The sequence below is a fragment of the Mus pahari genome, chromosome 3 (assembly GCF_900095145.1).
Source record: "Mus pahari chromosome 3, PAHARI_EIJ_v1.1, whole genome shotgun sequence".
NCBI lineage: Eukaryota > Metazoa > Chordata > Mammalia > Rodentia > Muridae > Mus > Mus pahari.
Genome location: NC_034592.1, coordinates 6,998,941 through 7,026,054, shown reverse-complemented (window position 1 = coordinate 7,026,054; position 27,114 = coordinate 6,998,941). Strand labels below are relative to the sequence as shown.

The 27,114-nt window shown below is 39.5% G+C and overlaps 1 protein-coding gene across 1 annotated transcript in view; it reads left to right on the top strand.

Moving 5' to 3' along the window:
- The window catches only part of C3H10orf67 (chromosome 3 C10orf67 homolog), a 92,337-nt gene that overhangs the window by 64,853 nt on the left and 370 nt on the right, over positions 1–27,114 (top strand). The window contains exons 11-17 of the mRNA XM_021194480.1: positions 10,568–10,630; positions 10,956–11,035; positions 11,110–11,175; positions 13,714–13,801; positions 15,819–15,899; positions 15,984–16,032; positions 27,104–27,114. The exon at positions 27,104–27,114 is cut by the window's right edge and continues 370 nt beyond it. Of these exons, the coding sequence (XP_021050139.1) occupies positions 10,568–10,630; positions 10,956–11,035; positions 11,110–11,175; positions 13,714–13,801; positions 15,819–15,899; positions 15,984–16,032; positions 27,104–27,114 (438 nt within the window). The remainder of the gene's footprint in view (positions 1–10,567; positions 10,631–10,955; positions 11,036–11,109; positions 11,176–13,713; positions 13,802–15,818; positions 15,900–15,983; positions 16,033–27,103) is intronic.

The following is a 27,114-nucleotide window of genomic DNA, read 5'->3' as shown; positions in this document are numbered from 1 at the left end:
AGCTCAGGATCCCATTGTGCCTCCGTCTGTGCCTGGTGAAGGGTAGCTCAGGGATCCCATTGTGCCTCTGTCTGTGCCTGGTGAAGATTTACCAGCCAAGGAGGGATGAGCCCGTGCTCTTACAAGGTCACTGACTTGTAATACTCACTTTGTGAGTGTCCATTCTTGAAAAGTAGGTTTGAAAACCATCTTTAAATGGATTCCGGAATGCTTTTCATAGAATAAACTTGAGCACTTTGTTACTTTACTTATGGGTGTGTCCAGGCCTTAGCTGAATTCATGGTGCCCTACTTTAAGCCTTAGGCTTAGTGAGCTGGTGCTGGGCACCTTGTTCTTGGCGAATGTTCCAGTGGCCAATGCAGTGGGTACCTGTCAAGGATGTCTGGGGCTAAGATGCTAGATGCTGACTGTACAGGACAGAAGAGTAGCGTCAACAGCCAGGCAGAGCAGCTGAGGTCCCAGCAGCAAGGGGAAGATGCAGAAGCAGCCCTCCCTGTCACCTTCATGACCCCACGGCTAGAACTGAATCTTAGAAATCTGGGTCAGAAGCCCCCGTACCCTCAATATAGATACAAGCTGAGCTTTCAACATCAAGAGAGACACAGACCCCTCAACACACACACTCACTGCTGTCTCCCACTGAAAACATACAAAAGGAGAAAGGAAAGCTGACTTAGGGTCTCTGAGAAGCATAATTTCAGTCAGCCTTTCTCCTAGGATTATACCCTCTTTGAATCAGAATGATCTAAAGGTTTCCAGAGCTTCAGAGAACATTCTATCACTTGGTAAGACTCTCACAGTTTAACAGTAAGTACTAACTGGACAAGAGGAGGGCTCAGGGACCTAAGCTGGTCCTTACATCTTAACTAATTCAATTTTAAATGTATTTTCTGGTCCTCAGTTGTTGCTGTCACCTATGTTAGTAGTTCTAGTCCCAAAGCCATCTTCCTTTTCATTGCATATTAGTTCTGTCAGTGCCACACAGCTTAGGATCACTTTTAAATGTTTAACTCAGGGGGTCTCTAGACCTCTTGAAATGACCTTTAAAAGACTTTATAATACCCACTACAGGCAAATGACCACGTGGAAAGCTCGCTGCAGGAACTTTTACATCAGCCATTTCACTTCCTAATTAATCATACTTATTTTTGAAATCTGTGTCATTTGGTGGGAACAGAGCACATGCTGCCTTGGGGGAGACAGGGATAAAGGCAGTGTTTAGCCAGTCTGAAAACCACGGCACACGCATCACCTTCAGATCTCAGCTCATAAACGATTTCACAACATGAAATTCATATTTGTACAGGATAATTACGTAAAGTTTATTTTTTGATAGCTGCAAAACAGTTCAAATACTCGGGTTTCAGGTATCAAGGTTAAATGGGATTCTTGGTTTTCCCTCCCCCTCAGGCAACCCCAAGTAATTAGTTAATTAAGGTCACACCCAGTAAATACTTCTCTGGAGGACTTGAGAGCCTCCTTTGGGGTAGCCTGGTCTATGATGACAAGCCATATGGCATGTGTTTCGGTCTGCTCAGGGCCCATCTGTGGGAACTAGGACAGAGATGAGGTCAGCCTTGTTCCCATTCTTCTCACAAGGCAAAGCAATTCGTGTAGTCCAGAAAGCAAAGGAACATAAACTGTAAAATAGTTAATGCTTAATCATGACTAGTTAAAAATAGTTTTGTAATAGTTTACAGTTATGACTATAATCATTCTGCAAGCTAGTAACTTTAAAATGATTATATGATACCAAATTATTATCTCCACCATTCAACCCTTTTGTTTGGCTAAATTACACATAAGGTTGAAAATAAATTGTACAAGGGAAAAAAGCAATGTACCTGTTATTGTTTCAATATTTCATTAGTGTCCCCCTTGGCTGAGCCTAGTAAATCAAATTTTAGTTCTACAGAATGCAGATGGTTGTTGAGCTTGGGATGCCTGGTAACTGAGCCATATAGAGAAGTTCCTGTATGTGACATGTGTGGTCTTTGGTCTTTGGAGGCTGACAAAAGGTATTTACTGTATTTTGATGATTATGTTGATGCAAAAGACTTCCAATTATACTGGTTTTATTAAGGCATGAACTTGTGCATACATGTGCTGTGTGTGTGTGCGATATTTGCTTACGCATTTGTGTGTGCATATATATATGCTCTGTGTGCGTGTATGTGTGTGTGCATATGCGTGTGTGTGTGCGTGTGCATGTATTGTGTGTGCATGTGCGTGCGCGTGCGCGCGCGCGCGCGCGCGCGCGTGCGTGCGTGTGTGTGTGTGTGTGTGTGTGTGTGTGTGTGTGTGTGCTATGTACCCCAGGCTAACTAGCTTGTGAGCTTCCAGGAGATTCTCTTGTCTTAATCTCCCTCTTGTTCTTGCTGCAAGTGTTGAGGTCCCAGATGTGTGCCTCCACATCTGGTTCTGGGAACTGAACTCAGGCTATCAGGCTGGGCCAGGAGACACTTTTACCCAGTGAGTCATCTTCCTGGCCTTAAAGTTGCATTTCCATTTCTGTAAGATTAATCACTTTACCCTGTGGAAACAAGTGCAGATTAATCACACACTACAACACTTGCTTTGCTTTAAAATCAAATGCCCCTAAAATAAATTTGCCTTTAGTTTCTGCTCCCAGAGACCCGACCTAAGAATCCTATTTAAAATTAAACTGAGTTTAGAGAGCTGACACCCCATTACACTGGAGACAAATAGGAGATCTGTGAGTTTGAAGTCAGCCTGGGCCACATAGTGAGTCTCTCTCATAAACTAATTAATGAGTTAATTAGTTAAATAAAATTCTACCTAAAGGTAGTCTTTCTCTTCCATAAAATTTTATGTTGGGTAGTTTGATGGCAAATCAAACACATACTTTCAATATACTTAGAAGTAAAAATTGTTAGGGAAGTTAACATTTAGTATTTCCTGAGCAAATGAAAATGTTTAAAAGTCACATGAAGGCCTTTATGCCGTTTAAGAGCTTTTACATTTACTTCTCTGTGAGAATTAGTTCTTTCCTTTTACCCTGTGGGTCCTAAGGACTCACATTGCAGAGACATTCAGTGCTGAGTGCTCACACCTGCCGAACCATCATGCCTGCCCAGACATTATATCTTTATCTCACTTGTTTTGTTGAGGAGAAAAAAAAATGTAAAACTTTGTTACACAGCATGTTAGTCTAATTAAGCTGAAAACCAGAGATTTGCCATTTTGCCAAAGATGAGAAATATATAAACTGAGCGATTTCCTAACCTCCTCCAAGTACTCTTGGCCAGCCATGGTGGCAGGTGCTAGGTCCTAACCACATGTGAAATGTTATCCTTAGTGTCTTGGTTCTACATAGCAGGCATTTCACCCGGTTTTCTCACCAATGAGCTGACACCAGAGCCTCTGTCAAGATCCCAAGCACTGGCAGCATGGCAGCACTGGTGCGGCCTTTCCCACACCGCTGCTCATCCACACTGCCACTGTTGCTGGGCCTAAGGCTGTTGCTCAGAATTGCCTGATGTCCCAGAGAGGCATCAGGATCCACACTTGAAAGGACCACGCCGGGGTGGCCACTGCATGTGGGCTGTACTGGCTCCCTGCTTGGATCTCCTAGCTCCACCAACCTGTCCTTTTTTCAGCTGTGACTTCTTTCACCCAAGAGCTCCAGACCTCAAATTCTTCCTTAAAATCCAAGAATTGGTCTAGAGAGTTAAGAGACATCATTATTTTTTTCTCTCTGGAAATTTAAGCTTTTCTCCATTTCATATGCCTTTGGTTTTCTCCTTAATGTAATGTGTTCATTCATTAATGAAACTGAGTTTATCAGGAAGACAAATGCACACTCTAATTCCAGCATTTCAGGAGAGGCCCAAGCAGGAGGACCACAAGCTTTGAGGCCAGCGTATACTTAACAATAAGATAGATAATCTCTAAACAAAACTTTTTTTTAAAGAAGCAATGAAGGAAAAATAAAATGATGAAAGGAACATTGTTTATTCCGTAATTATTACATTTTACTTCCAACTTTCATTACCAAACAGCTTCAGTGGCCAGTGATATCCCACTAATGCTAGGCAAATCCGAAGTCTTTACTAGCTGTGTCTGTGCAATGAGTACCAGAGGCTGGTTGGCTGTCGTGGAGGCTAGAAATCCGCCCGCCTCAGTCTCCTGAGTGTGTTTCACTATGCTTAGCAAAAAAGGAGAATTTTATTCTAGCTTTTAATAAATCTTCTTAAAATGAGGGCTAGAGAGATAATTTAGCAGTTAAGAGTGCTTGCTGTTCCTGCAGAGGACCCAAGGTAAGTTACTAGAAACTACATCAGCTGGATAACAACCACCTACATACAGCTATTGGGAAGAGAGGCCCCTTGGTCTTGCAAACTTTATATGACCCAGCACAGGGGAATGCCAGGGCCAAGAAGTGGGAGTGGGTGGGTAGGGGAGCAGGGGTGGGGGGAGGGTATAGGGAACTTTCGGGATAGCATTTGAAATGTAAATAAAGAAAATATCTAATAAAAAAACATTAAAAAATAAAATTAAATTAAATTAAATTAAAAGAAATGTAAATGAAGAAAATATCTAATAAAAAACTAAAAAGAAAAAAACAACCACCTATAACTGCAGCTCCTGGAGAACCTACACAAACACACTGACAGGCACACACAGACGGGGAATGAAAAATAAGGATTTAAAAAGAAATATTTACCAGTGCTTGCAAACACCTCTGTATTAATCTCATGTAGGAATCATTTGTCCATATATACGTACATATCCTTCCAGTCATTGGATGAACTGGAGCCATACATGTTTAGATATGTATGTGTATACATATATGTGTATGTAGCCATATAGATTATGCCCATAGCTGTTCGTTTGCAGTTTTCCACCTAAGGCCTAATTCTTGGAGATCTTTTTTTAAAAAGATTTCTTTATTTATTATATGTAAGTACACTGTAGCTGTCTTCAGACACTCCAGAAGAGGGCGTCAGATCTTGTTACGGATGGTTGTGAGCCACCATGTGGTTGCTGGGATTTGAATTCTGCACCTTTGGAAGAGCAGTCAGTGCTCTTACCAGCTGAGCCATCTCACCAGCCCATTCTTGGAGATCTTAACATGATAGACCACAAAAAGATAAAAAAGAAAAAAAGGTATTTCCGTTTCCTTTTTTAACATTTATTTTCATGTGTCTGGAGATTGCATGTGTGACCATCAGAGGACAACCCAGCGGAGTCCATTCTCTCCTTGTGCCCTGTGGGTTCTGGGAACCAATCCCAGGCTGTGAGCCTTGCTGGAAAGCACCCTTAAGTGCTGAGCACCTCTCTGGTCCTTATATTTTAATAACTTTTTTCCTACAGAATTTTATGTAACTGGTCTTAGTCATATTTCCATTTGAAGCCAAAACTTCCACCATCTTTGGAGCCTTTATTTCCTTGTGTAGGTCTAAGTTTCTCTCCATGATCATATTCTCTCTTTTGGTCTGATGATAATGAATTCTCAGCTTATGTTCCTATAAAAAGACATCTCCATTTTGCCTTCTTTTCTGAATCTGGAAGGCAAGATTGACAGAATTTTTTTTCTTTTTCTAATGTTCAAAGATATGACCCCATTGTCTTCAGCCTTCTGATGAGAAGCCTACTACTATACATTTGGTTTTCTTGTTCTGTGTCTTCTAAGACTTTCCTGGAATACAATGTAGTGAGCTTTGCTATAGCTATAGAATGCATAGCTTTCCTTTATGTGCAATGTACTTCAGTGGTAGAACACTTGCCTAGCACTGCAAGGTCTCATGCCCAGCACCCCCAACACCCCAAAATTTCCTTTTTATATTTGCTTATCAGCAGAGAGATTCTATGCATTTTGGTGTGTGTTGTCCAACCATCAGGATAGATATAGATATAGATATAGATATAGATATAGATATAGATATAGATATAGATATAGATATAGATATAGATATAGATATAGATATAGATGATATCTATTAGTGATAAAGCCCGTCATTAACAAAACTTATACAGGGTGCACGCACGAGTCTCTCAGATCATCTGAACTGCTCTGAAACCCTTGTATGTTCTGCCCACGAATACTAAACTTTTCCATATGCCTCTAACTATTCTTCCTTTGCCTTCCATGGATACACCCTGGTGTATTTGTGGTGTTCAAAGATATCTTTTTGCTAGCAAGATAACAATAATGTTCATATAAAGGTCAATTGATCATTTCATAAGCATTTAGATAGAAAAAATCATTTCTTCCATAGTGCCTTAATTTCCTTTTCTGTCACCATGGTAAAATGCCTTGACAAAAGCAGTTTGGGATGAGAAGGGTATATCCTGGCTCGCAGCTACAAGGTGCTGTCCTTACTGACAGTGGAATGAACTTCAGGAGCTTGTGGCAGCCAGTGGATGTCCATGCACTGTCAGGAAGCAGAGAATAGAGAACACTCTTGCTTAGCTAGCCTCCTCTTTATGCAGTCTAGCATCCAAAGGTAAGTAATGGTGGTACTCACTTATCTCTATGGACCTAACCAGGATGGCCCTTCACAGACCTGCCCAGAGGCTGCCTCATCCCTCACAAGCATGCGTGGAAGCTTGTTTTCTTACGAATTCTGTCTCATCAAGTTGATAATTGAAAGTAACCAACACAGTGAGTTACAAGATGATTTTGACCATGATGCATTTAAAGGAAAATGATGAGGGAGAAATCCCTTTCACTAAGCTCAGAAAGAGTATCCAAAGCTTCACACCAACAGGAATTAAAGAAAAAGAAAACAGATATATGTGGATATTACAAAGGCTGTAGTAAATTTTATGGCAGTTAATAAGCATAATGATGTTTCTTCTATTACAAACCTTGGCTATTGACTCCAAATTTCAGAAGTTGTTTCATATAAGTGTTAAGAAATTTTAAAAGCATGAGTTCTATCTAATATAAGTAAAAATTATTTGTGCCTGATACTCACAAAGGTCAGAGAGAACATTGGATTCCCTGGAACTGAAGTTACAGATGGCCGTGAGCCACCATGTAGATACTGCAAATGGAACCTGGGTTCACACAAGCACAGCCACTGCTTTTAACTGCTGAGACATCTCTCCAGCCCCTGAAATGAGTATTCTCAGTTTTGAAATTTTAGTTATAAACTCAAAAAAAAGAAATATCATTGTGGAAATGATTCATAATTACCCTTTGATAGTACAAATACAGTCATTTATTTTATATTTTCCCTCTCAGAAAGCTTGACCATCCAATTTCATTTCCATCATTGCTTGGCAGTCCAGTGTTTGCACCTGTTAATGCAATGACCACATAAAGACCAGCATGTGTATTCCAGAGAAAGAGGAATGTCAGCAGCTGGCAAAACAGAATGACAGAGCCAGGATTCAACAGAATGTGCTGTGGCAAGGTGGAAAATTTGACTTGGGACAAGGAACAAATATTCTAGTCAATATGAGGTGCTTTGCTTTCTTTTGTTTTGTTTTCAATGAAAAGAAATGGTGTCACCATTGCCACAATTGCGCTATCTTTTGGGAAGACTGAATAATTATTTACATTTCAGAATACATGTTATAACACAGTCTTATATCTAGTTCCATAGTTGATCATCCTTTGGGAAAAAATAAAGCCTTAAAAATGGGTAGTGAATTTCACCACAAATCTAAACACAGAATGTTAAAATAAATCTTTAATCCCTGACATGAATTTGGATACTGTAAAATAAGACATCGATGTCTTTTGATATAGCATTTTATTTTTTATTTTGCTTTCCTTAATTATCTAAAATGGACTTTTTAAAACTTGGTTTATATTTCTTTAGCATTGTGGTAAAAAACATTGAGATGCAGTGACCTCAAAGTTCTACAGTTGAGTTCACCTTGTTACCACATGCCTTTGCAGAGAGACCATTCAAGTGGACCGTCCCTGTTGGGGACAAGAGAATGGAGTGGCCCTTAAATGTGTCTGTCTCCCGTCGCTTGGAAGACCTTCTTTTTTTGTTTTGTTTTCCATTTTCTTAATTCATCCCCCAGAGTTTCCAATAGTTACGAAAGATCTGTGTTAAAAGTCAGGGATAAAAGGCTACCTTCAGGCATGGTGAACCTGTAATTTCGATTAATCATTATTTTTGTCTGTTTGTTTTGTGAGACAGAGTCTATATATATATCAGGCTGGCCTCAAGCTCCCTACCAAGAACCTTGAACTTCTAACCCTTCTCCTCCATACCTGAGTGCTGGTACTGCTGCTTCTGCTTGTCAGGGTTTGGACCAGGTGTTTCCATGTTCTTGGCTTCTTATTCAAAGAATTGAGATAAAAAGCCTACATAACATAACAAGGAAGCTTCATTCAAGTCAAAGCAGGAGTAGAGACTAAAAAGAAATATACTGTTAATATTGACAGCAAGGCCACTCAAATGAAGGTTTCAACAGCCTCAGTCATTACTTGGGAATCCCCTCTATTGAGTTTAAAAGAAGTTTGCTTGTTAAAAAGTGCAGTTCAGATGCTTCTCTGTTTTGACTGACAGATTAAGTTATAAAACTGTTTTCTCTACCATGGGTGTCCCTTTCTAGAATGCATCTAATTTTAACCATACGATGTTGAATCATGCATAGGTGTAAGATGGTAGACCACTTTGATGATATAGTTTGCCCTGTTAGGCACACATCCACACACTAGTTTAAGACAGAGAGGCTTCCTACTCTGTAACTAGACACAAAGAAAGTGCCAGTGAACAGAATCTGTGTAAGTTTGATGCTTGTTAAGGAAAGGAGAAACTTATGGCATTGTTCAGTGGGGGTTGGTGTACACCTCTACACAGATTGGGGTCCTCAGTTCACAGGTGGCTAGGTGCATAAGTCAGAGAATGAGCTGCACCCATAGCACTCGAAGGTAAAAGTCTCAGAACGCTGAGTGCTGTGTTAGAAGAGGGCTATGCACACAGACCAAACCAAGTGGAGTCCCAAGTTAGTGAGCTTCACTGTGCTTGCCTGCCTCTCCGTCACACCAGGTTTGTGTGTGCTGGGGATAGACCTCAGAGCTTTGTGCATACTGGATCCACACTCTACCAACCGAGCTACAGCCTCAGTCCTGAATTAGGTCTGCTGCTGAATCTCATCGCACTCTGCTCACTACACCAATTTTCATTGTGTTTAATCAATGTAGTTGTCATACTTTTCATAACTATTAATCAAGAAAACAATGTAAGAAAAGAAGAATATGGTTTGCCCATGGCTTCAGATATTCTTGTCCATCATATCAGAGAGGGTAGAATGGGAGCAAAGCCACTCACATCATGGCTGACAAGATGCAGACTGAGAATGCCTACACTAGCTGGCTTCCCCATTTTCACCTTTTGTTCCATGGCGTCCCCCTGCACCCAGTCTGTAGAATAGTGTGGAAACTGAGTCTTAGAGTTGGAAATCCTCTCTCAGATATACTTAGCACTGTACCTCACTAACCCCATATGCAGGAGTGGGGAGATTGCTCACTGTGTAGTACTTGGATGTGCGCACACAAGAACCTGAGTTTGGATTCTCAGCACCACTGGGCATGGCAGTGTACACCTGTTTATTGCAGCACTGGGAGATGGAGACAGAAGAATCCTTGGGGCTTGATGGTCAGCCATCTAACCAATCAGTGATTTGCAGGTTCAGTGAGAGACCTTTATAAGGTAGAAAGTGATAGGGCAAGAATCCCCTCTACCTCCCTCTCTCCCAGTGCCCACTCCCACCAAACAAATAAAGTAATTATTTCATAAGCACTTCTAAATCTGGTCAAGATGAGAATTAAGATTAACCCATGACCTCGGTAAAGGGGCTTTCTGCCAAGCCTGACATCCTGAGTTTGGAACTCACATGGCAGAAAGAGAAAACCAACCCCAAAATTGTTCTCTGATCACAACATGTGCCCTGTGTCCCATGTTTCACACACACACACACACACACACACGCTAAATAAAATAGATAAAAATAATTTTAAAATAGACTGACCATCAAGATCCAGAGCTAAATGTAATCTGATGCTGTGATTTCTCTGAACACTCCACTTGTACCACCTACATACATTACACCTTTGTGTATGTAAGTTTGAGCAAGCTGATACAGGTAAGTGACTGAGTTTGTGTCATCCAGATACCTCATTTTTATAAAAGTGTAAAGGTGCATGGGGCTCAGTGGTTAAGAGCACTCATTGCTCTTTCAGAGGACCTTGGTTCGATTCCCAGCATCCATATGGTAGCTAGCAATCGTGCATAGGTTCAGTTCCCAGAAATCTAATGCCTCTGACTTCTGTGAGTCCCAGGCACACAGGTGGTATACATACAAGCAAAACACTCGTGCACGTAGAGTAAGTCTTTTCAAGGGATTTAGATATATAATGGTAAAAGTTAATCCACTACCTTAGCTGTCATCTCCAAATGTGTATGTGTACTACACACACTGAATTTTAGGGATTCGGTGAGACACTGAGGACCTATGGGCTACAGATGGCAAATTTTGAGTCTCTAGTTCAAAAAAAGACAGAAAGAAAAACTATCTTGATGTATTAATCGTTAATATGACGTTTTGTCTCCACTGTGGTTTCTTCTCTCCACAGGTTACATTTCTACTACCTAATATGGTGCCTGAAGAATTATTTCTGAAATATCAGTTGGCTAAGGTATGAAAATGACCTCTAAGAACTCAGTTATTAATCTCATGGTCCCTTATAGATTGCAGCCAGTCCTAAGAAGTAACAAAGCCTATCATTTACAGGAAGTAGAAGTGTAGGGCTAGGAAGGCTTCTGAGTTTCCCACACTTTCAAGGGTCTCTCACTGGTCTCTCAAGGGAACCTCAGCCTCACTTTCACTGTTGGTGGTAATCAGGGCTTGTTTACTATTTAGCAGAGATAACCTTTTCTCCTGAGAAGGGAGGAGTGATGACATTTGTGTCCTTAACCTTGAGCTGTGTTTTTGTGTTTTTTATTTATTATTATTATTAAAAGGAAGAAGAAAAAAGAGCTTTGGAGAATCAAATAGAGATTTTAAAAAATGCATTGGAGGATGAGGGAAAGAGATTGGAAAGGTACCAGGCTTAATGATTCAGTGCTATCCATTTGCAAGAGAGACACTAATTAACCACGTGAAAATATATTCCAGGTTTAAAAAAGATGCTGATCAGACCAAAAAAAACTGGGAGAAGAAATTTATTATCCTCAAGAACAGGTACAATGTGGGGATATATATAAACTGGACTTGTAGAAATACAGCCAACTCATCCTTTGAGACAATGAGGACTCCTCTGTCTTTACATATTAATAACTGCTAAAGGGCCTCATGTACTTTTAAAATGAAACACAACATAATTGGTCTAGAATAGAGAAGTTTTCAGAGTCATATAAATGAAAAAAGAATTCAAGACTCTCATTCTCTAGTTTGTTGTTTCCATCCTCAGTGTAATCTGGCCCATCCAGGCATCTTTCTCAGCAGCAGTTTGGACCTAATAATGAAAACTGGTCTAGATCACCTTCACAGGTGCTTAGCGTATTGATCCTTTACCCACAAGTCCTGTCCCTCGCCCACCTTTACTCACATATCACTTAATTTCTTCCCCCTGAATTGTTTACCTTTCTTTTTTCTTCCTCCTCCTCCTCCTCCCCGTCCTCCTCTCATTCTTCTTTTGATGGTGAAAGCAGAAATTCTGATGCAGACACTGTAGCACACACTTGTAATCTCAGCACTTAGACTGCTGGAGCAGGAGGATTGCTAGGCATATGAGGCTAACCTTGCCTACACAGTAAGTTCATAGACAACCGAGACAAGGTAAATGGAACACTAAGAAACTGGACAAGGATGGAAGGAAAGACAAGAGGGATGGAGGGAGGAGAAAGTGAGGAGGGGGTGAAAGAGGTAAGAAGCCAAAATCCTGAATAGCTGTACTAATGTTTGTATTGAGTATAAATACCATGGAGATTACGGCTCCTTTCCCGCCATATACTATCATGTGAGCATTAAAAAAATGTATTTCCTGTTCACTTGTTCCCACTTAATTTCCCCCATGATTTCTTATTTATCACATATTGGAAGTTTCTTTGCAAGAGATGTAATAATGAAGGCTAGTGATGAGCTGATGTAGGTAAGTGTAGCCAAGTTTGACTCCTGTATGAATAACATTAACACACTGCACTCACTCTGTGGGGTGAAAACATACTATATTTGCCCTGCGTGTCATAGCACAGTCTACCCATATCTGTAAAAATCCTACACCAGATGTTGAGATCGTTCGGACTATCTGGCCACTGAGAGCTCATGTGATACCAAAAACAGTACCAGCTAGGGAGCTTCAATCCCCTCCTCAGTGGAAAATGTCTCCTCTCTGTCCCTGTTCTGTTTCACATGTCTGCTGGTGACTATTTTATGCTCAGTGAAATGGGTATTTTATACTCATTTCTGTATAATACAAGGTCTCACTCGATAGTCCAAGCAGGTCTTGAACTTAGGGCGGTTCTGGGAGAATCCAGGTGGTACAAGAAGAGAAATGACTCCCATAGGTGTCCCCTGACCTCCACAAGTGCGCTGTAGCATATGCATAGCTACACATACAAAGCACATGGAGAGTGAAAACCAAGAAATTATAGAGCAGTTGAAATAATTGGGAAAATGGAATGAGCAATCAGCAGCTACTAGGTGTGTGATGGGTAAGTATAACACACCTATACACACATGCATACTACACACATTACAAAGAGAGAATGGGGAAAGAGTAGGCATTTTAGTGGCAATTTCTGTCTACCATGGCCACTCTTTTGACCTCTTTTGATATCTATTTTTGATATCTATGCCTCTAGTACATGCAAAATTCTATCCTAGCATACTTCAACTCTTTCTTCCTTCACCTTGGCCATTACAGTGCCAGCTCAAGTATAAACCCCTTTTAAGACTCTTGATCTCAAAGTCTCCATTCTCATGATCGAAATTCAGGATCAATGAGGTTCTTTATGAGCTGTGGATGAGCCCATTTGCTCCCACATGCAAAGTAGGGTGGGCATTGTATTAACATAGCTGTCAATCCTGCTTATAAACACTCACACTCAAAGGGGGAGGGGAGGGGGTTAAAGAGTTATTAGCTGTTTTGTTGTCTTTTGTTTTGATTTTTCTCTGATACTGGGGATGGGACCCAGAATCTTGTTCATGCTAGACAAATGGTCTACCACTGACATACTTCCAGATTTTGCTGTGATATTTCTGTCCATTTACAATCACTAGAAAGAGCATGTCCATTCACACTCTAGACCTTGTGTCTCTAACAATGAATCCCTTCATTTCAGCACTGCCAACAATGGAAATGAGCTAACTATTTCCTAAGTAACAAATTGTGGTTCTTACTATTTCAGATGCTTAATTTCTCCAATCTCAAGTCAGTGAGAGCCTCCTGGAGATGAAAAATGTACTGTTTTGACCTAATATTTGATGACCCCTTGATTTCTAGTAGAATAACATATCTCACCTTCTCCCTGTATAACTGTTGACCCAGATCTAAAAACAGAGATTTCTCAAAAATACCCTCATCATTTCAATGAGAATCTATAGTCTGGATTTGGAAGGATAGTTAATTGCTGTTACTTCTATACCTTTCCAGAGCTAGGATATGTAGTTTTTAAATGAAGAAATAAATTTAAATTATGTGGTTTCAACCAACACAGTATGTGTTGTTCTTATCCTATGATGGCAAAACACTTTATTATATCACTTCTTCTGTTATAGCTTTCATGTCCTAAAGAATGAGATGTTCACTAGACAAACACTTTACCGGCAGTGTGCAGTGACTGGTGACACCTCCTTCAATTATATTGTAAGTACACAGACTACTTAGATGGTCTTTGAATATATGTGTTTATGTCTATGAAAGATATATATCCTTTACTGAACTGCTGTCACATCATAGGCTCTGGAACTAACACATAACAATCACCCAGTTAGTTCCTGGGGGGGGGGGGGGCGGGGATAGAGCAAAGTGCAGGGCTCCAAAGAGCTCAGTGTGAGGCAGATGTGGAAACATGCTGTTATAATGGAGTATGGTGGCTGAGCTATGATAGAAGCCAGTGCAAATCCCAGAGAACAGGCTACGAATATTGGGTAGTGGTGTCTGCCCATTTGTTCATCTTTGACCACAGATATGATGTTGAGGAGTATCAAAGCTCATGCTTCAAGTCTCCAGTCACCTCCAAAAGGAAGAAGAGTGAGCACCAAGTCATCCATTTTGGATTAGAAACTGTACTTAGCAAATTTTCATCACTATGACAAAATAAAGGAATTCCCTTAGCTCACAGAGCTCCAAAGTCCAAATAATGCTGTGTAAGCAGCAAGAGTTCCCCCTTGGCAGGACATTTTTCATGACAACAATAGCAGGAGAGTCTATCAGAACAAGTGTTCACATCCTGAGCCAGGGAGCAGAGAGAACAAGAGAACCCAGGCTTGCTCCATGCAGCCACCGTCTAGTGAAACTAGATGAAGCTTCCAGCAGCTATTTGGGATTTGAAGTAACCTTGTAACTTCTGGCATGTTTCTGTTTGATGCCCTTCCATATCTAATGGGCATTTGCTCAGGACCACACAGGTACCAAGATCCTTGGATGCTTTTATATATATATATATATATATATATATATATATATATATATATATATATAATCCTCCCATAGACTTTTAAGTCTCTCTAGATTACTTGAACTACCTAATGCAATATACTATTCATTGAATAATTTACATAGTTAATATTATGTAGATGTTTGCCATATTGTTTTCTTTAGGAAATAATAACAAGAAAATATGTCTATATGTCTATGATCAGTTCATAAATAATTTAAGAGGGTTTCTTATAGTGTTTCTCTCCACCGTAAGCTATAAACACAAAACTATGATGGCATGGTCCAACTTGTAGAAAATCCCAAGTTGAAGGTATAATCAAAAGAGAGTGAGAAAAGACACAAAGGAGATTAGTTTTCTTGAATTGTCTTTACAAAAACCTCAATAGTGAAGCTTTGCTTCTTGTTGTTGTTTGTGATAGTACTGATGTTGTTGATTTGAGTTGGGGCATCTCTATATTGCCCAGGCTAGTCTCAAATGTCTGAGTTTAAACAATTCTGCTGCCTTAGCCACTTGAGTAGCTGGGACTCTAGGTGTATACCACCATTGGTTTAAAAGAAAGGATCTCTCAATCTGTATTTGAATATGTAAGTTAGCAGCAGGGTTGTCATGTTCTACTTGAGGAGTTAGAGGTGATGGCTACATGTATGTGTTGTCAACATGATTACATCTGGACTAAACTGAAACCCAGCATCTGGGTACCCCTGTGAGATCGTCCTGATTGAATCACCAGAGTGAGGAGACCCACCCTAAGTCTGAACCTTTTGAGGTGGGAAGAGTCACCTTAAATTTGGGCTACATCTTCTGTTGGCAGCCTACATAAAGGACATGGGAGAAAGAAGCCCTTGCTCTTTGCCTGATTGTCCTTGCTCTCACTGGACAGTTCATGCCTTTGCTAGCATTAGAGCTGACTTCTTCAGGATTCCAGCATATTAAAAACAAAACAAAACAAAAACAAAAACAAAAAAACAACAACAACAAAAATAGCTGATACATCCATCCTCATGGACTGAACAGCTACTAGACTCTTGAACTTTCCATAGGAAGAAAGCCATTGTCAGACTATAATCTGTAAACCTCTCTAATAAATCCCATTTTTATATACATAGGCTCACTGTATGAGTCTGCTTCTCTAGAGGAGCCTGACTAACACAGTGTCCTCATCACTTTGCTTTGACTGTGATTTGCCCTTGAACCGCAGTATCTGATGCTTGTGTCTTCCAGAAAGTTAAGCCCTTGTATGTGCACTCCACTGTGAACGTGGGAGAGCCATCCTCTCCTCCAAACGCTCCTCACCCACCCATGGTAGGTCATTGTTTTTCCCTATTAAGTATTTAATCCATTAATATTACCTAAGCTCAGTAATGAAACATTTTGTTTAACATGCAGGGGAACCCCAGGTATGAGAACACACGCAGTGATCAGGTGTTTCCGAGAGGTAAGAATCCAGGGTGTGGGAGTAGAGGTGTTTTCCATAGCATTCCCTTGCATATCTGAGGCCCTGGCATCCCCCACGGCACCAAAGGAAAGCAAGGCAAGACCCTGTCTTGTTAGAAAATGAGGTTTGCACATAGCCAGTCTGCACAAGAGAGGTCAACCTTCATTTCTCCTCCTCTTCCTTCTCTTCTGAGCCTCAGTCTGCAGTCCAGGCTAGCCTCAACCCTCACAAAAAAAAATCCTCCCTCCATTTTGTTTTTCTTGTTTAGCCAGAGGTTTTTGGATCATGATGAAATGACGATTTTTCAGTCAATTTATAAATTTTGTGCCTTTTTGTGTTCTGACTGCTGCTAATTGAAAGCATACTTTGCCATGTTTCAAACTCAGACGCTATCTTAGTTAAAATGTCATTTCTTTTGAACTAGACTGCAAAAAAATGAAAAAAAAAACAAAAACAAAAACAAAATTCTGAAGTACTAGTTAAATGTCTATTTATTCAACTTGATAATTGTTAGAAAGAGAAAACTGTTTCTTGCAAATTTCTCTTTGACCAGTCCTTAAAGAGCTTCAAATTGGATATATTTTTACACTACAATTTATTTTGCCTATACACATCTATAAAACTTTCCTCTGAACTTGGAAGCCAAAATAAATCCAAATAACAGTGCTCAGGGTGAAGACAGATACATGTACACAAAGAAGCTTGTGGGCTGTGGGTGGGTGTCAGTGTTCCATTAGAATATATGAGACTTCAGGTTCAATGTTCAGGGTTCAGGGGAGGGAATTCATTATTTAAAGCTTATAAATTAGTAAAGCATAGTAAACAAATAGAATTGATAAAATATAATATTGTTTATTATTATAAGCAGTGATCTTGACTGACTGCTGAATGAGTGATTCATTTGGCATATCTGGAAACATTTAAATGTAGATTAGTTAATGAAACGCTGTGCAAGGGGGATCTGTGTGATAAGAGCTTAAATACTAGTCTCTGCAGAGAGTGTGAAGAACCTCTGTCCTGGGTATCTGTGCAGTGGGAATGTTTCCTGTGCTTCCATGCACTGTTGATTTCTGGTCAATGGTTGTCTTCCTAGGGACAACGGAATCTGTGAGCAAACACAGTGATGGACATGTCCCCAGGCTGACTAGATTACAGCCATGCTCACACTAGACTTCCTAGCTTAGGAAAAGCAATGTTTAAAGATGTCAGTATTTAAATAATGACTTAGATCTGCTAGATTAGAAATTCCAACTTATATTGTAAGTCATTTCTAAAACATCTAAATGTACTTGTGGCTTACCATGAAAAAAAATGTGGATTGGTAAAGTTAGAGTTTGTTGCTGACCTAAAACTTGAATTAGAAAATTATAATCACAGCAGTACATTTCCAAACAATCCAGTTGAGAAAAATTTGCATCCACAGTTGACTTCCCAGGGCTGGTGAAATAGCTCTGTAAAGAACTTTGCTTTGCTTCTGTAGGTGTTGGGTTTTACACACACACACACACACACACACACACACACACACACACACACACCTATGTAATTTTTAATTAACTTTCCAGGGGCAAAAAAAAAAATTATTTCTCAAAGGTCTGCTTAAAGTATTAATAGCACAAAGAACACAGTATCTGGTTAATTAGCTCCAAATGACCCAAAATTTATTAAAAATCAATTTTCCATTGTTTTTTGAGTAAAAACAAACAAGTTTAACATAGGTAGAAAGCTGCGTAAATAATTTAGCAATTTGGGAAGTGGATGAATCTCTTAGCAGAGTACAGTTTTTAGAGGCGGTAGCTTGTGAGTGGATAGCATGATGCCCTGTCAGAGGACACCATTGTCACCACCAAGCAGGCCACTCCAAGCTCTGGGTTTCATTAACATTTGTGGCTTCTAGGAAATAATATTTTAATAGTATTTTTAAGTACTAGTGTATAAATACATACAATGAAGTGTTAGCTATGTAGTTAACTTGCATCTGAGTTATAAGCAAAATTTTATCACTTTATATACCGTGAAGGTGTACACAATAACATATCTGGTATACATTTCATAAGTGGGACCATGTATATGCTGTGCGTGTGTATGTGTGTATATGTGTTGCATACACATGAATGTGTAGTATGTACACCATGGATGTCCAGACAGGTCTCTGACTGAACTGGAGCCATGTCTTCTTGGCTATGATCAGTAAGTTCTCAGGATCCACCTATCTCTACCCCTAATGCTGAGGTTACAGGCAGATGCAGTGATCCTATCTCTACCCCTAATGCTGAGGTTACAGGCAGATGCAGTGATCCTATCTTCTTTACATGGTGTCTTGGGTTTTGCACTCAGGTCTTTGTGCCTGCTGAGCAGGTGCTCTTAGCCACTCATGCCTTTAGCCCCTTTTTAAATTGGACTCTGAAGTCCCTGGTTTGCATTTTGTTTTGTTGTTCAAAATATCCATATCAATATACATGTTTAAAATGCCCCAGTGGACATGGAGACAATAACTCTCTCTGTAACAGGGTTCTATGCTACATCAAAGGTATCAGTTCCTAGGCTGCACGTTCACCCCACACAATACTCTTTGGAAGTATATGAAGTGGATATGTGGTAGGAAGAGCTGACATTCTTTTCAAGTTCTTTTCAAGATCTAACTCTGATTCTCACTATGAGTTATGGTTTCCCCTACTGATTCCCTCCACTTAGCAGGTAGCTCGTGTGAGTACAACAAGGGCTGTATCAAACCTCGTTATGAACTATAAGCTATAAGCTACATATGGTTATATCAACAGTGGGAAATTGGGGATTCAACTGAGTGCCCCAAAATTCTGTGCCAGGCACCTCTGAACTGTATTGTCTGATCCCCAAAGCATGTAGAAACCGGCATAGTTTTGTGTCAACAAGACATGGAGTCATTGTAATGCACCAGGAAGGTCAAGCACTTTGAAGGCTGTCAGTCTTTGCCTCCAATCTCAGTTTACTCCTTAATCTGTAGGCAGCTTTCTCCAGCTTTCCTCTGCTGTGTAAGAGGCGGCAACCCTACCGCACACTTGTTAAAAGGATTAAATAAGATAATCTATGGAAGACTTACAGAGCTAATTCTTCCACTCCCTTCTCTTCACAAGTTGTTTCTAATGTAATGCTAAACTAAAATCTGGCAGGTCTATATTGACCATGTGAAAGCAACTAGGCATTGAGCAGCAGGTACATAAATTAAAACAACTTCACCTCTGTTTCTTTAATAACTAGTTTTCCATCAGGCATGAGGACAACTGAAGTCTGGAGCTAGTACATACTATGTCTTGAGAAAAGTGAATTTAAAAAATATCATATCAAAACAATGTTATACCAGAGATGGCCTGCCTGAGAAGACTGCAAGGAACTTCTTCATTACAAAGTCCTGAGAATTCTAAAGAGAACCATAGGTTTTCATTCCTCCAATAGCCAGTTTTAAGAGAAAAAACAAAAACAAAAAAACAAAAACCGGCCAATTGAAGGGAATAAAAACAAGGCACAGCACTGTCTGGAAAACCGCAGAGCCGTTTCTTACATGGTAGTAATTATCCCAGCAGAGCACAAGTAAGATTATTAATTTGTTTGCTACTTGCCTATGAAGAGATGTGGGCTGTGAACCTCCCATTGTGAGCTCCACACTGCCTCTGATCTATGTACTCAAGCAGGCCTTTCTCACAACCCAGTAATTAGGTGTTATTGACTTTGTAATCTCTGGAAATCTTCTTAATGAGCCCGAAAGACACGAATCCCACAGATAAAACCTCAAAGTAACACTGGCTGTTTAAACTCCTTGTCAAGAAGAGAAGGCTCAAACATCCGTATCTGCACCCAGGGGAAACCCAAACTGAAGCCCAGATTACATTGTGTGGCTGATTTTTCTGGGATTTCTAGAAGAAAAATACCCAACAGGTCACTTGAAAGCTTTTGGAGAATAGTAGAAGGATCATGATATATTTGATAAAAAAATGTTTAGAATCTTTTCCATTCTTTAAAAATTTGGGCGTGAAAGTATTTTCTTCAATGTCTTTTGGCCATCACTTGGAAAGACTAAATGTTAATTAAAAGTTTATAAGTAACTTTAGGCATCTGTAAAATTAAAATCCAACAAATTATGGTTGGCTTATATATCATTTCTAGACTACCAACTATAATTATAATTATTAGAATTTTAAAGATCAGATTCACACTGAAATGTGTATTTTAAAATATAATTACATGTAAAACTGTTACAGGGCACCTTTTCATTTCTAACTAGTAGCTATAAACTAACATGCCTATAGGGACTGGACATGAACACACACCTATAATCTCAGCACTTGGGCAGTGAGACAGAGGAATCACTATGAGTTTGAGGTCCAGCTTTGGCTTCCAAGTGAGTCCCAAGCCAGGAAGGTGTACAAACTTCATCAGACAACAAAATTTAGATGGCATTAACCCATGAGTTATATTTAAATGCCAGGGCTAACCTGATTGTCTAGGCATGGAGTATAAAGAAGCTGTAAATGTTAACAATGTCATTGTCATCAATTTTTGCTCCTTCGCTGTCACCAATTCTCTATTATTGAGATGGTTTAGTATTAAATTACATGTCATCTTCCTCTTGAGCTCATCTCTTTCCTGGAGACTTTTCCCTATTTCCATACTTTCGTTCCAAGGATCGTCCCTGCTTACGACGTAAGCTTTAGAACAGTAGACAAGAAACTGATCCCGGCCATCAGGGATTTGGTCTGTGTTTGGAGGCATCAGGGTTTTGGTCTGTGTTTTAGTTGATCCTTGCAGATGCTGTAAATTCTGTATCCCATAGGAAAGGGTCTAGGAACCAGCTGTATTAAAGAAGCTATGACAAAATCCAAAGACTTTCTGAAGAGTTGTCTTTAGATTAGAGAAGGTACTAAACATATGACAAGGGAGGGTGGGGACACCTGCATGGTAAAGAGCTTGCCTACATTTGTTAGGTCCTTAGTTCAAGTCCTATGACTGTGCAAAAGAAAAAGGCAACTGAACAGGAGGATCAGCCACGTTTTGAAAACCCAGTGCAGAGGATCTGTGGGTTCTGCTCCTAGAATCCACAAGGCTGCTAACTCCAATCCTAGAGTCTCCAACTTCTGCTAGTCTCCATGGGCTCAGTACACACAGGTACACAGATACACATGCACACAAAACACCCAGACATACAAAAATAATCTTTTGTAAATGATGTTTTAGAAAGGGGAATTTAGCCTGCTTCTGTTAAACTTACAGTAGTTTCTTAAATTGCTTAAACAACAGTGAGATGTCTTTAACTTTTTCTTAGAAATGTTACCTTTCCAAATTTAATTATAGTATTTTGGTGTATGCCTCGGGCTTATTTTATCTGTTGTGGAGTTTATTCTACAAACATACAAGTTATTGACCCAGATTTCTTTCAAAATCTGAATTTGAAATGCTTTGAAACCCATGGCACCACAAGTAGAAATGTGTGTGCTATCCAGGCAATGGTGGCGCATGCCTTTAGTTCCAGCACTCAGGAGGCAGAGGCAGGCGGATTTCTGAGTTCAAGGCCAGCCTGGTCTACAGAGTGAGTTCCAGGATAGCCAAGGCTTCACAGAGAAATCCTATCTTGAAAGAGAAAAAAGAAAAGAAAAGAAAAAGAAAAAAATGTGTGTGCTATGAAATTTGGTAAAATGTACAAAATTAACATGTTGCATGAAATCTTCAGGCTGTTTCTATATGGTAGGCATGAGACATAAATCACTTTTTTATTCTTTTGTAGTGCTGGGGTCAAATTCAGGACCTTGAGAATACTAATCAAGCACATACCACAAGCTGGAAACTCAAACCAATACTGTGTTTACACTTGAGTCCTATCCCCAAGATAGTTCATTATGTACATGAGATGTATATGATGCTTTCAAAAACCATTAAATAAATACAAAACAATGCTGTGCCAAGAATTTGGGGTTGTGACTATACCAACCTATACAACAAATTCATTCTCCTTTGGTGGAAATTTAGAAGATTTGCAGTCTATTGGAGCCCACGCTCCAGCTGCTGTAAACACTCAATGTTTTCCACAGTGTATTGTGTAAAATACTCACTGCATTGCATAAGTAAAAACAGAATCTTGTTTTCTTAGGTTTTTTTTTTTTTCAAAAAAAATAAAATAAAAAGCCTATTGTCTGAACTCTACTAAAGTTATCACATACAGCGCCTAACTGATTATCATATTTCAGCTTTTTAAAGTACTAGGACTAATTGTTATGAAATTACATGGTAGGACTCTAGAGGCTAATTTTTGAGGGAGGATTCTATAGAGAAGCATCTGGGCTGGGCTATCCATTCTATGCATCGGGTCTTATTTTTCTTCTCTGATACTATATTTTAAATAGCTTTTATTTTTAAAATAAGGCTTGACACCTAGTAAAATAAATCTTTCCATCATTGTCAGCAAATTTGCCTAAGCCATTCTTAGTTCCTTACATTGTGAAGTTTAGGCTCAGACATTTCAGGCTCCATTAAAAAATATTCTTGAGGGAGCTGGAGAGATGGCTCAGTGGTTAAGAGCACTGACTGCTCTTCCAGAGGTCCTGAGTTCAATTCCCAGCCACCACATAGTGGCTCACAATCTGTAATGGGATCTGATGCCCTCTTCTGGTGTGTCTGAAGACAGCTACAGTGTACTCATATGCATAAAATAAATAAATAATTCTTTAAAAAGAAAACAGAAAGGCAAAGAAATATTATTGAGCCGGGTGGTGGTGGTGCACACCTTTAAGCCCAATACTCAGGAGGCAGAGACGGGTGAATCTCAGAAGAGTTCAAGGCCAGCCTGGTCCACAGAGCACTCCAGGACAGCCAGGGCTACACAGAGAAACCTTGTCTCAAAATAACAATACATACATACATACATACATACATACTCTTGGTATTAAAGACTAATCTGAGAAGAATTCATATTTTTATATCATTGAGTTCTCCCAGCTGTGGATATAATTTTGATTGATTTGAAAACCTCTCTATCATCTTTAATTATGTTGTATAATCTTTTAGGATGACCTTGCACATCTTTTGTAATTTTTCTGAGAACTTTTGGATATGTAATTAATGTATTGTTTATTGATATGTTGAATAGTTTCTTATTACATATACTAAATATGTATTGCTGTTATTTTGCTTTTTGATATTTTTTTCTGAGATAGGGTCTCTCACTGTGGAGCTCTGGCTGTTATAGAACTTGCTGTGTAGACAGACCAGACTGACCTTGAACTCACAAGGCTTCACCTACTTCTGCCTCCTAAGTGCTGGGATAAAAGGAGTATGCCACCATACCTGCTGCATTTTGATTTTGTGCTCAAGAAAGAAGTTGATCTATAATCATAATAGTGTGTCTGAAAATGCCATTTTTTGTGTAGCCAATAATCATAATTTGAAAGGCTTGTCTCATCCATAGACAGACTATTTCTCTCTTACTATCCTGGCTAAGATTTCCCACATAATAATAGAGCCAAGGTACCACATTTGGTATATTTTTCATTGCATCTTTACCACATTTTAATAACTGTATTTATAGCTCTAAAACACATTTTAGCTATATCCCATACATTTTGACATACTACGCTCAACACTTGGACCTAAGTATTTTATGGTATCTTCATTTCCTCTTTAGCATATGGCTTTTTCTGAGCATTTTCTCAGAATCTCTTTGTCTTTAACTAATGACATCTGGCTTCATTGTCTTTAAGTCAGAGATGTCCAAATTCGTCACTTTGAGGCTTTCAAAGTTTTTGAAAAACAGACACATTTATTTTTTTTATGTGTATATGTTGTTGTATATTCAAGCGTTCATGAGTATGTGTGGGTGACTTTGATCCTTAGTCGTCAGCACATAACTCCTTCGTGAAGAACTCTGTAAGTATCCCATGTAAATGAGGAGACACAGTTCATCAAAGCGGGGGAAGACATGGGAGCAGAGCTCTGAGGGAGCTGAGGAGGAGTGGGAGCAGAGAGCTCTGAGGGAGCTGAGGAAGAGTGGGAGCAGAGCTCTGAGGGAGCTGAGGAAGAGTGGGAGCAGAGCTCTGAGGGAGCTGAGGAGGAGTGGGAGCAGAGCTCTGAGGGAGCTGAGGAGGAGTGGGAGCAGAGCTCTGAGGGAGCTGAGGAGGAGTGGGAGCAGAGTTCAGTTCCTGTCCACCTCACTCAGCCCAGGACCCCAGCCAGTGCATGGGGAAGGTTGGTCTTCACGCCACAACCCAGTTCCCACAATCTATCTCAGGTGTGCTCAGAGGCTTCTCGCCTATGCAATTCTAGATCTGGCCATGCTGGCAATCAATATTAACTACCACAGGCAGCTGTTTTTACTTCCATAATTTGCCATTGATTCAACATCTTTGAGCCACTGTGCAGGGTTCTGGGAAGTGAGGTGGCGATTTGTCAAATGTGTGGGGTTTCTTCACTTTTTTATGGTTTACTTTTTATTCTTGATACTTATTACCACTACACTCTAGTCAGCTCTATAGTAGTTGCTGTCAATATGGAGAAAATAGTTGAGATGATTTATATTTTTATTTACTTCTAGAAAATTCTCAGCTGTTAGCTTTTCAAATATTGCTTCTTCAACATGCAACATTCCCTAAATTCTTTTATCTTGAAACACCTCCCAACTCTATTCTGCACTCTCCAAATCCACATGACTTTCATGCTTCTGTATTGTGGATGTAGTTGTGTGCTACACATGGTGTAGGATATGTGTGCTTACTTCTGTACTGTTTTCCAGTTCTCTAATTCTCTCTTCAGGTGTGCTGATTTAAACCATGCTTAGTCCCTCACTTTCCTATTTCCAAGATACTTGATTTTTTAATTGATTTTTGTTGTTGTAGCTACTCTTTCTTAGTTTTTTGGTTTTGATTTTGGTTTTGTTTTTTTGGTGTGTGTTTGTGTATTTTAGACATGTTTTTCTTTTTAATGGAAATTATCAATTATTTCATTGAATATAAATACATATATTAAGTCATTTTCAGATTTTTATGACTATGAATTTATTTGCAGTGAATTTATTTTCTGACAACTTACCTCATTGTTTTCTTTTTTGGCATTCTAAAGCAGTGTTTATTTTGGAAATTTGGATTGTAGATATAAATGTACCTTTCTCTCTTTCCCTCTCCCTTCCTTCTTCTCTCTATCCACCCTCTCTCTCCATAATAACCCATTTTAACTTGATGGTCTGCACTATTCTATCTCAATGAGACCACATAGAAGTATTGAAGTGCTATAATTTAGATTTGGGGAGTCCCCTAAAGCCCATGTGGTCAAGCCCTTTACTTCAGCCTGTGGTGCTATTGAGAAGTTGCCAAACTAAGAACTGAAACTAAACTTAGCAGAAGGTTGTAGATTGCAGGGACATACTTAGAAGGGGTTGTGGGATGCTGGCCTCCAGCATTTTTAATCTACCTTTGAATAGAAGGCAAAAGCTTTGCTCTAGGAGACATTCTCTGTCATGATACAGCTCAAAAGAGTAGGGTCAAGTGATGGTGGAGTGAAACTCTGAAACCATACTCAAAACAAGCCCTTCTTCACAGGCTGATTCCCTCAGGTACTGTGTATAGCAAAACAAATGTACTGACACAAGGGGTTGTACTTCAGCATCTCCAGAGGAGACAGGACTCGGTCCACTGCAGACTAATTACTTAACATGCTTTTTTACTACAAAAAGTTAACCTTATTTTATACAGTATCTCTTTTTAATTTGATTTTTAAATTTTACTTTCTTTCCATGTGGAATATTAAATAATGAATTCACTACAACACATTGCACTTCTTCCTTCACCCCCAAAATAATTCTATATATTCAATTCAGTTTTTTCAAATTCTAGACAAAGGAAACTTCATTTGATTTAAACTTAGTGTATATAATCTAGCCTAAAAAACATCACCAGTCATAGTTATTATTTATCTTCTGCATCAAAATTATTCCTCAAGTACTCTTTTTAAAAGTACTTCGGGGCTAGAAACACAGCCTAGTACAAGATCATTCACCTTACATATATTTATTTCTCAGGTTCAGTACTCAGCACTCACACACACACATACCCAGACACACACAGGGATATACACATAAGCAACAGACATACAGACTTACAGACACACAGAGATAGACACACACAGAGACATGCATGAATACACATACACAATCACAGACAGACACACACACAAACACATGTATCTACAAACACAGGACAGACACACAGACATACACGCAGACAGGTAGACACATTACACAAACACACAGACAACACATACACATAGACACACATACAGACAGAGAGACATACAAGCACAAACACACACACTTACCCACACAATACTCTCAGAGAGACAGACATATATACACAGAGACACACATGCAAACACAGCCAGACACAGACACACATGCACACAGAGACACACATGCAGACACACATTGAGACACACAAACATACAGACACACATACACAACACACACAGAGAGACATGCATATACACACAGACACATATGCAGACACTGACATGGAAATGCAAACACATACAAATATAAGACAGACACATCTATACACATGCACAAACACAGACAAATGGGAATGCACAGACAGGCAGACACACACAGACACAAACACACAAACAGACACACACACGCACACACACACTAACTCATATTAAGTCTGTTGCATCTTTAAAAGACGTTTATACCTGTTCTGTCTGAAACACAGTTGCTCTTTCAGGAAAAGCATATGTGTGGTTATTATGCCCAGCCTACCCTTCTACGAATACAAAGCAAAACAAAACCAATGAAACTACAAATCTGTTTCCTGTGAATTGTATCTTCTTTGCTATAATAGGATCTTTGCAGATGTAATCAAATCAAGATGAAGTTATTAGGGCTGTAACAGTGAAATGGGGACATTTCACCTTTTTCCAAGTCACTGACTCATCATTTGGGCCCATAGGTAACTAAAGGCAGATTGAAAGCATGATGTATCTTCCTTTATTTTGTGTCTGTCTGTTTCACTTTAGCTGAAGGCACAGAGTTAAGTCACTGCCCTTATCTTTTCCTCTTCAGTCACCTTGGAT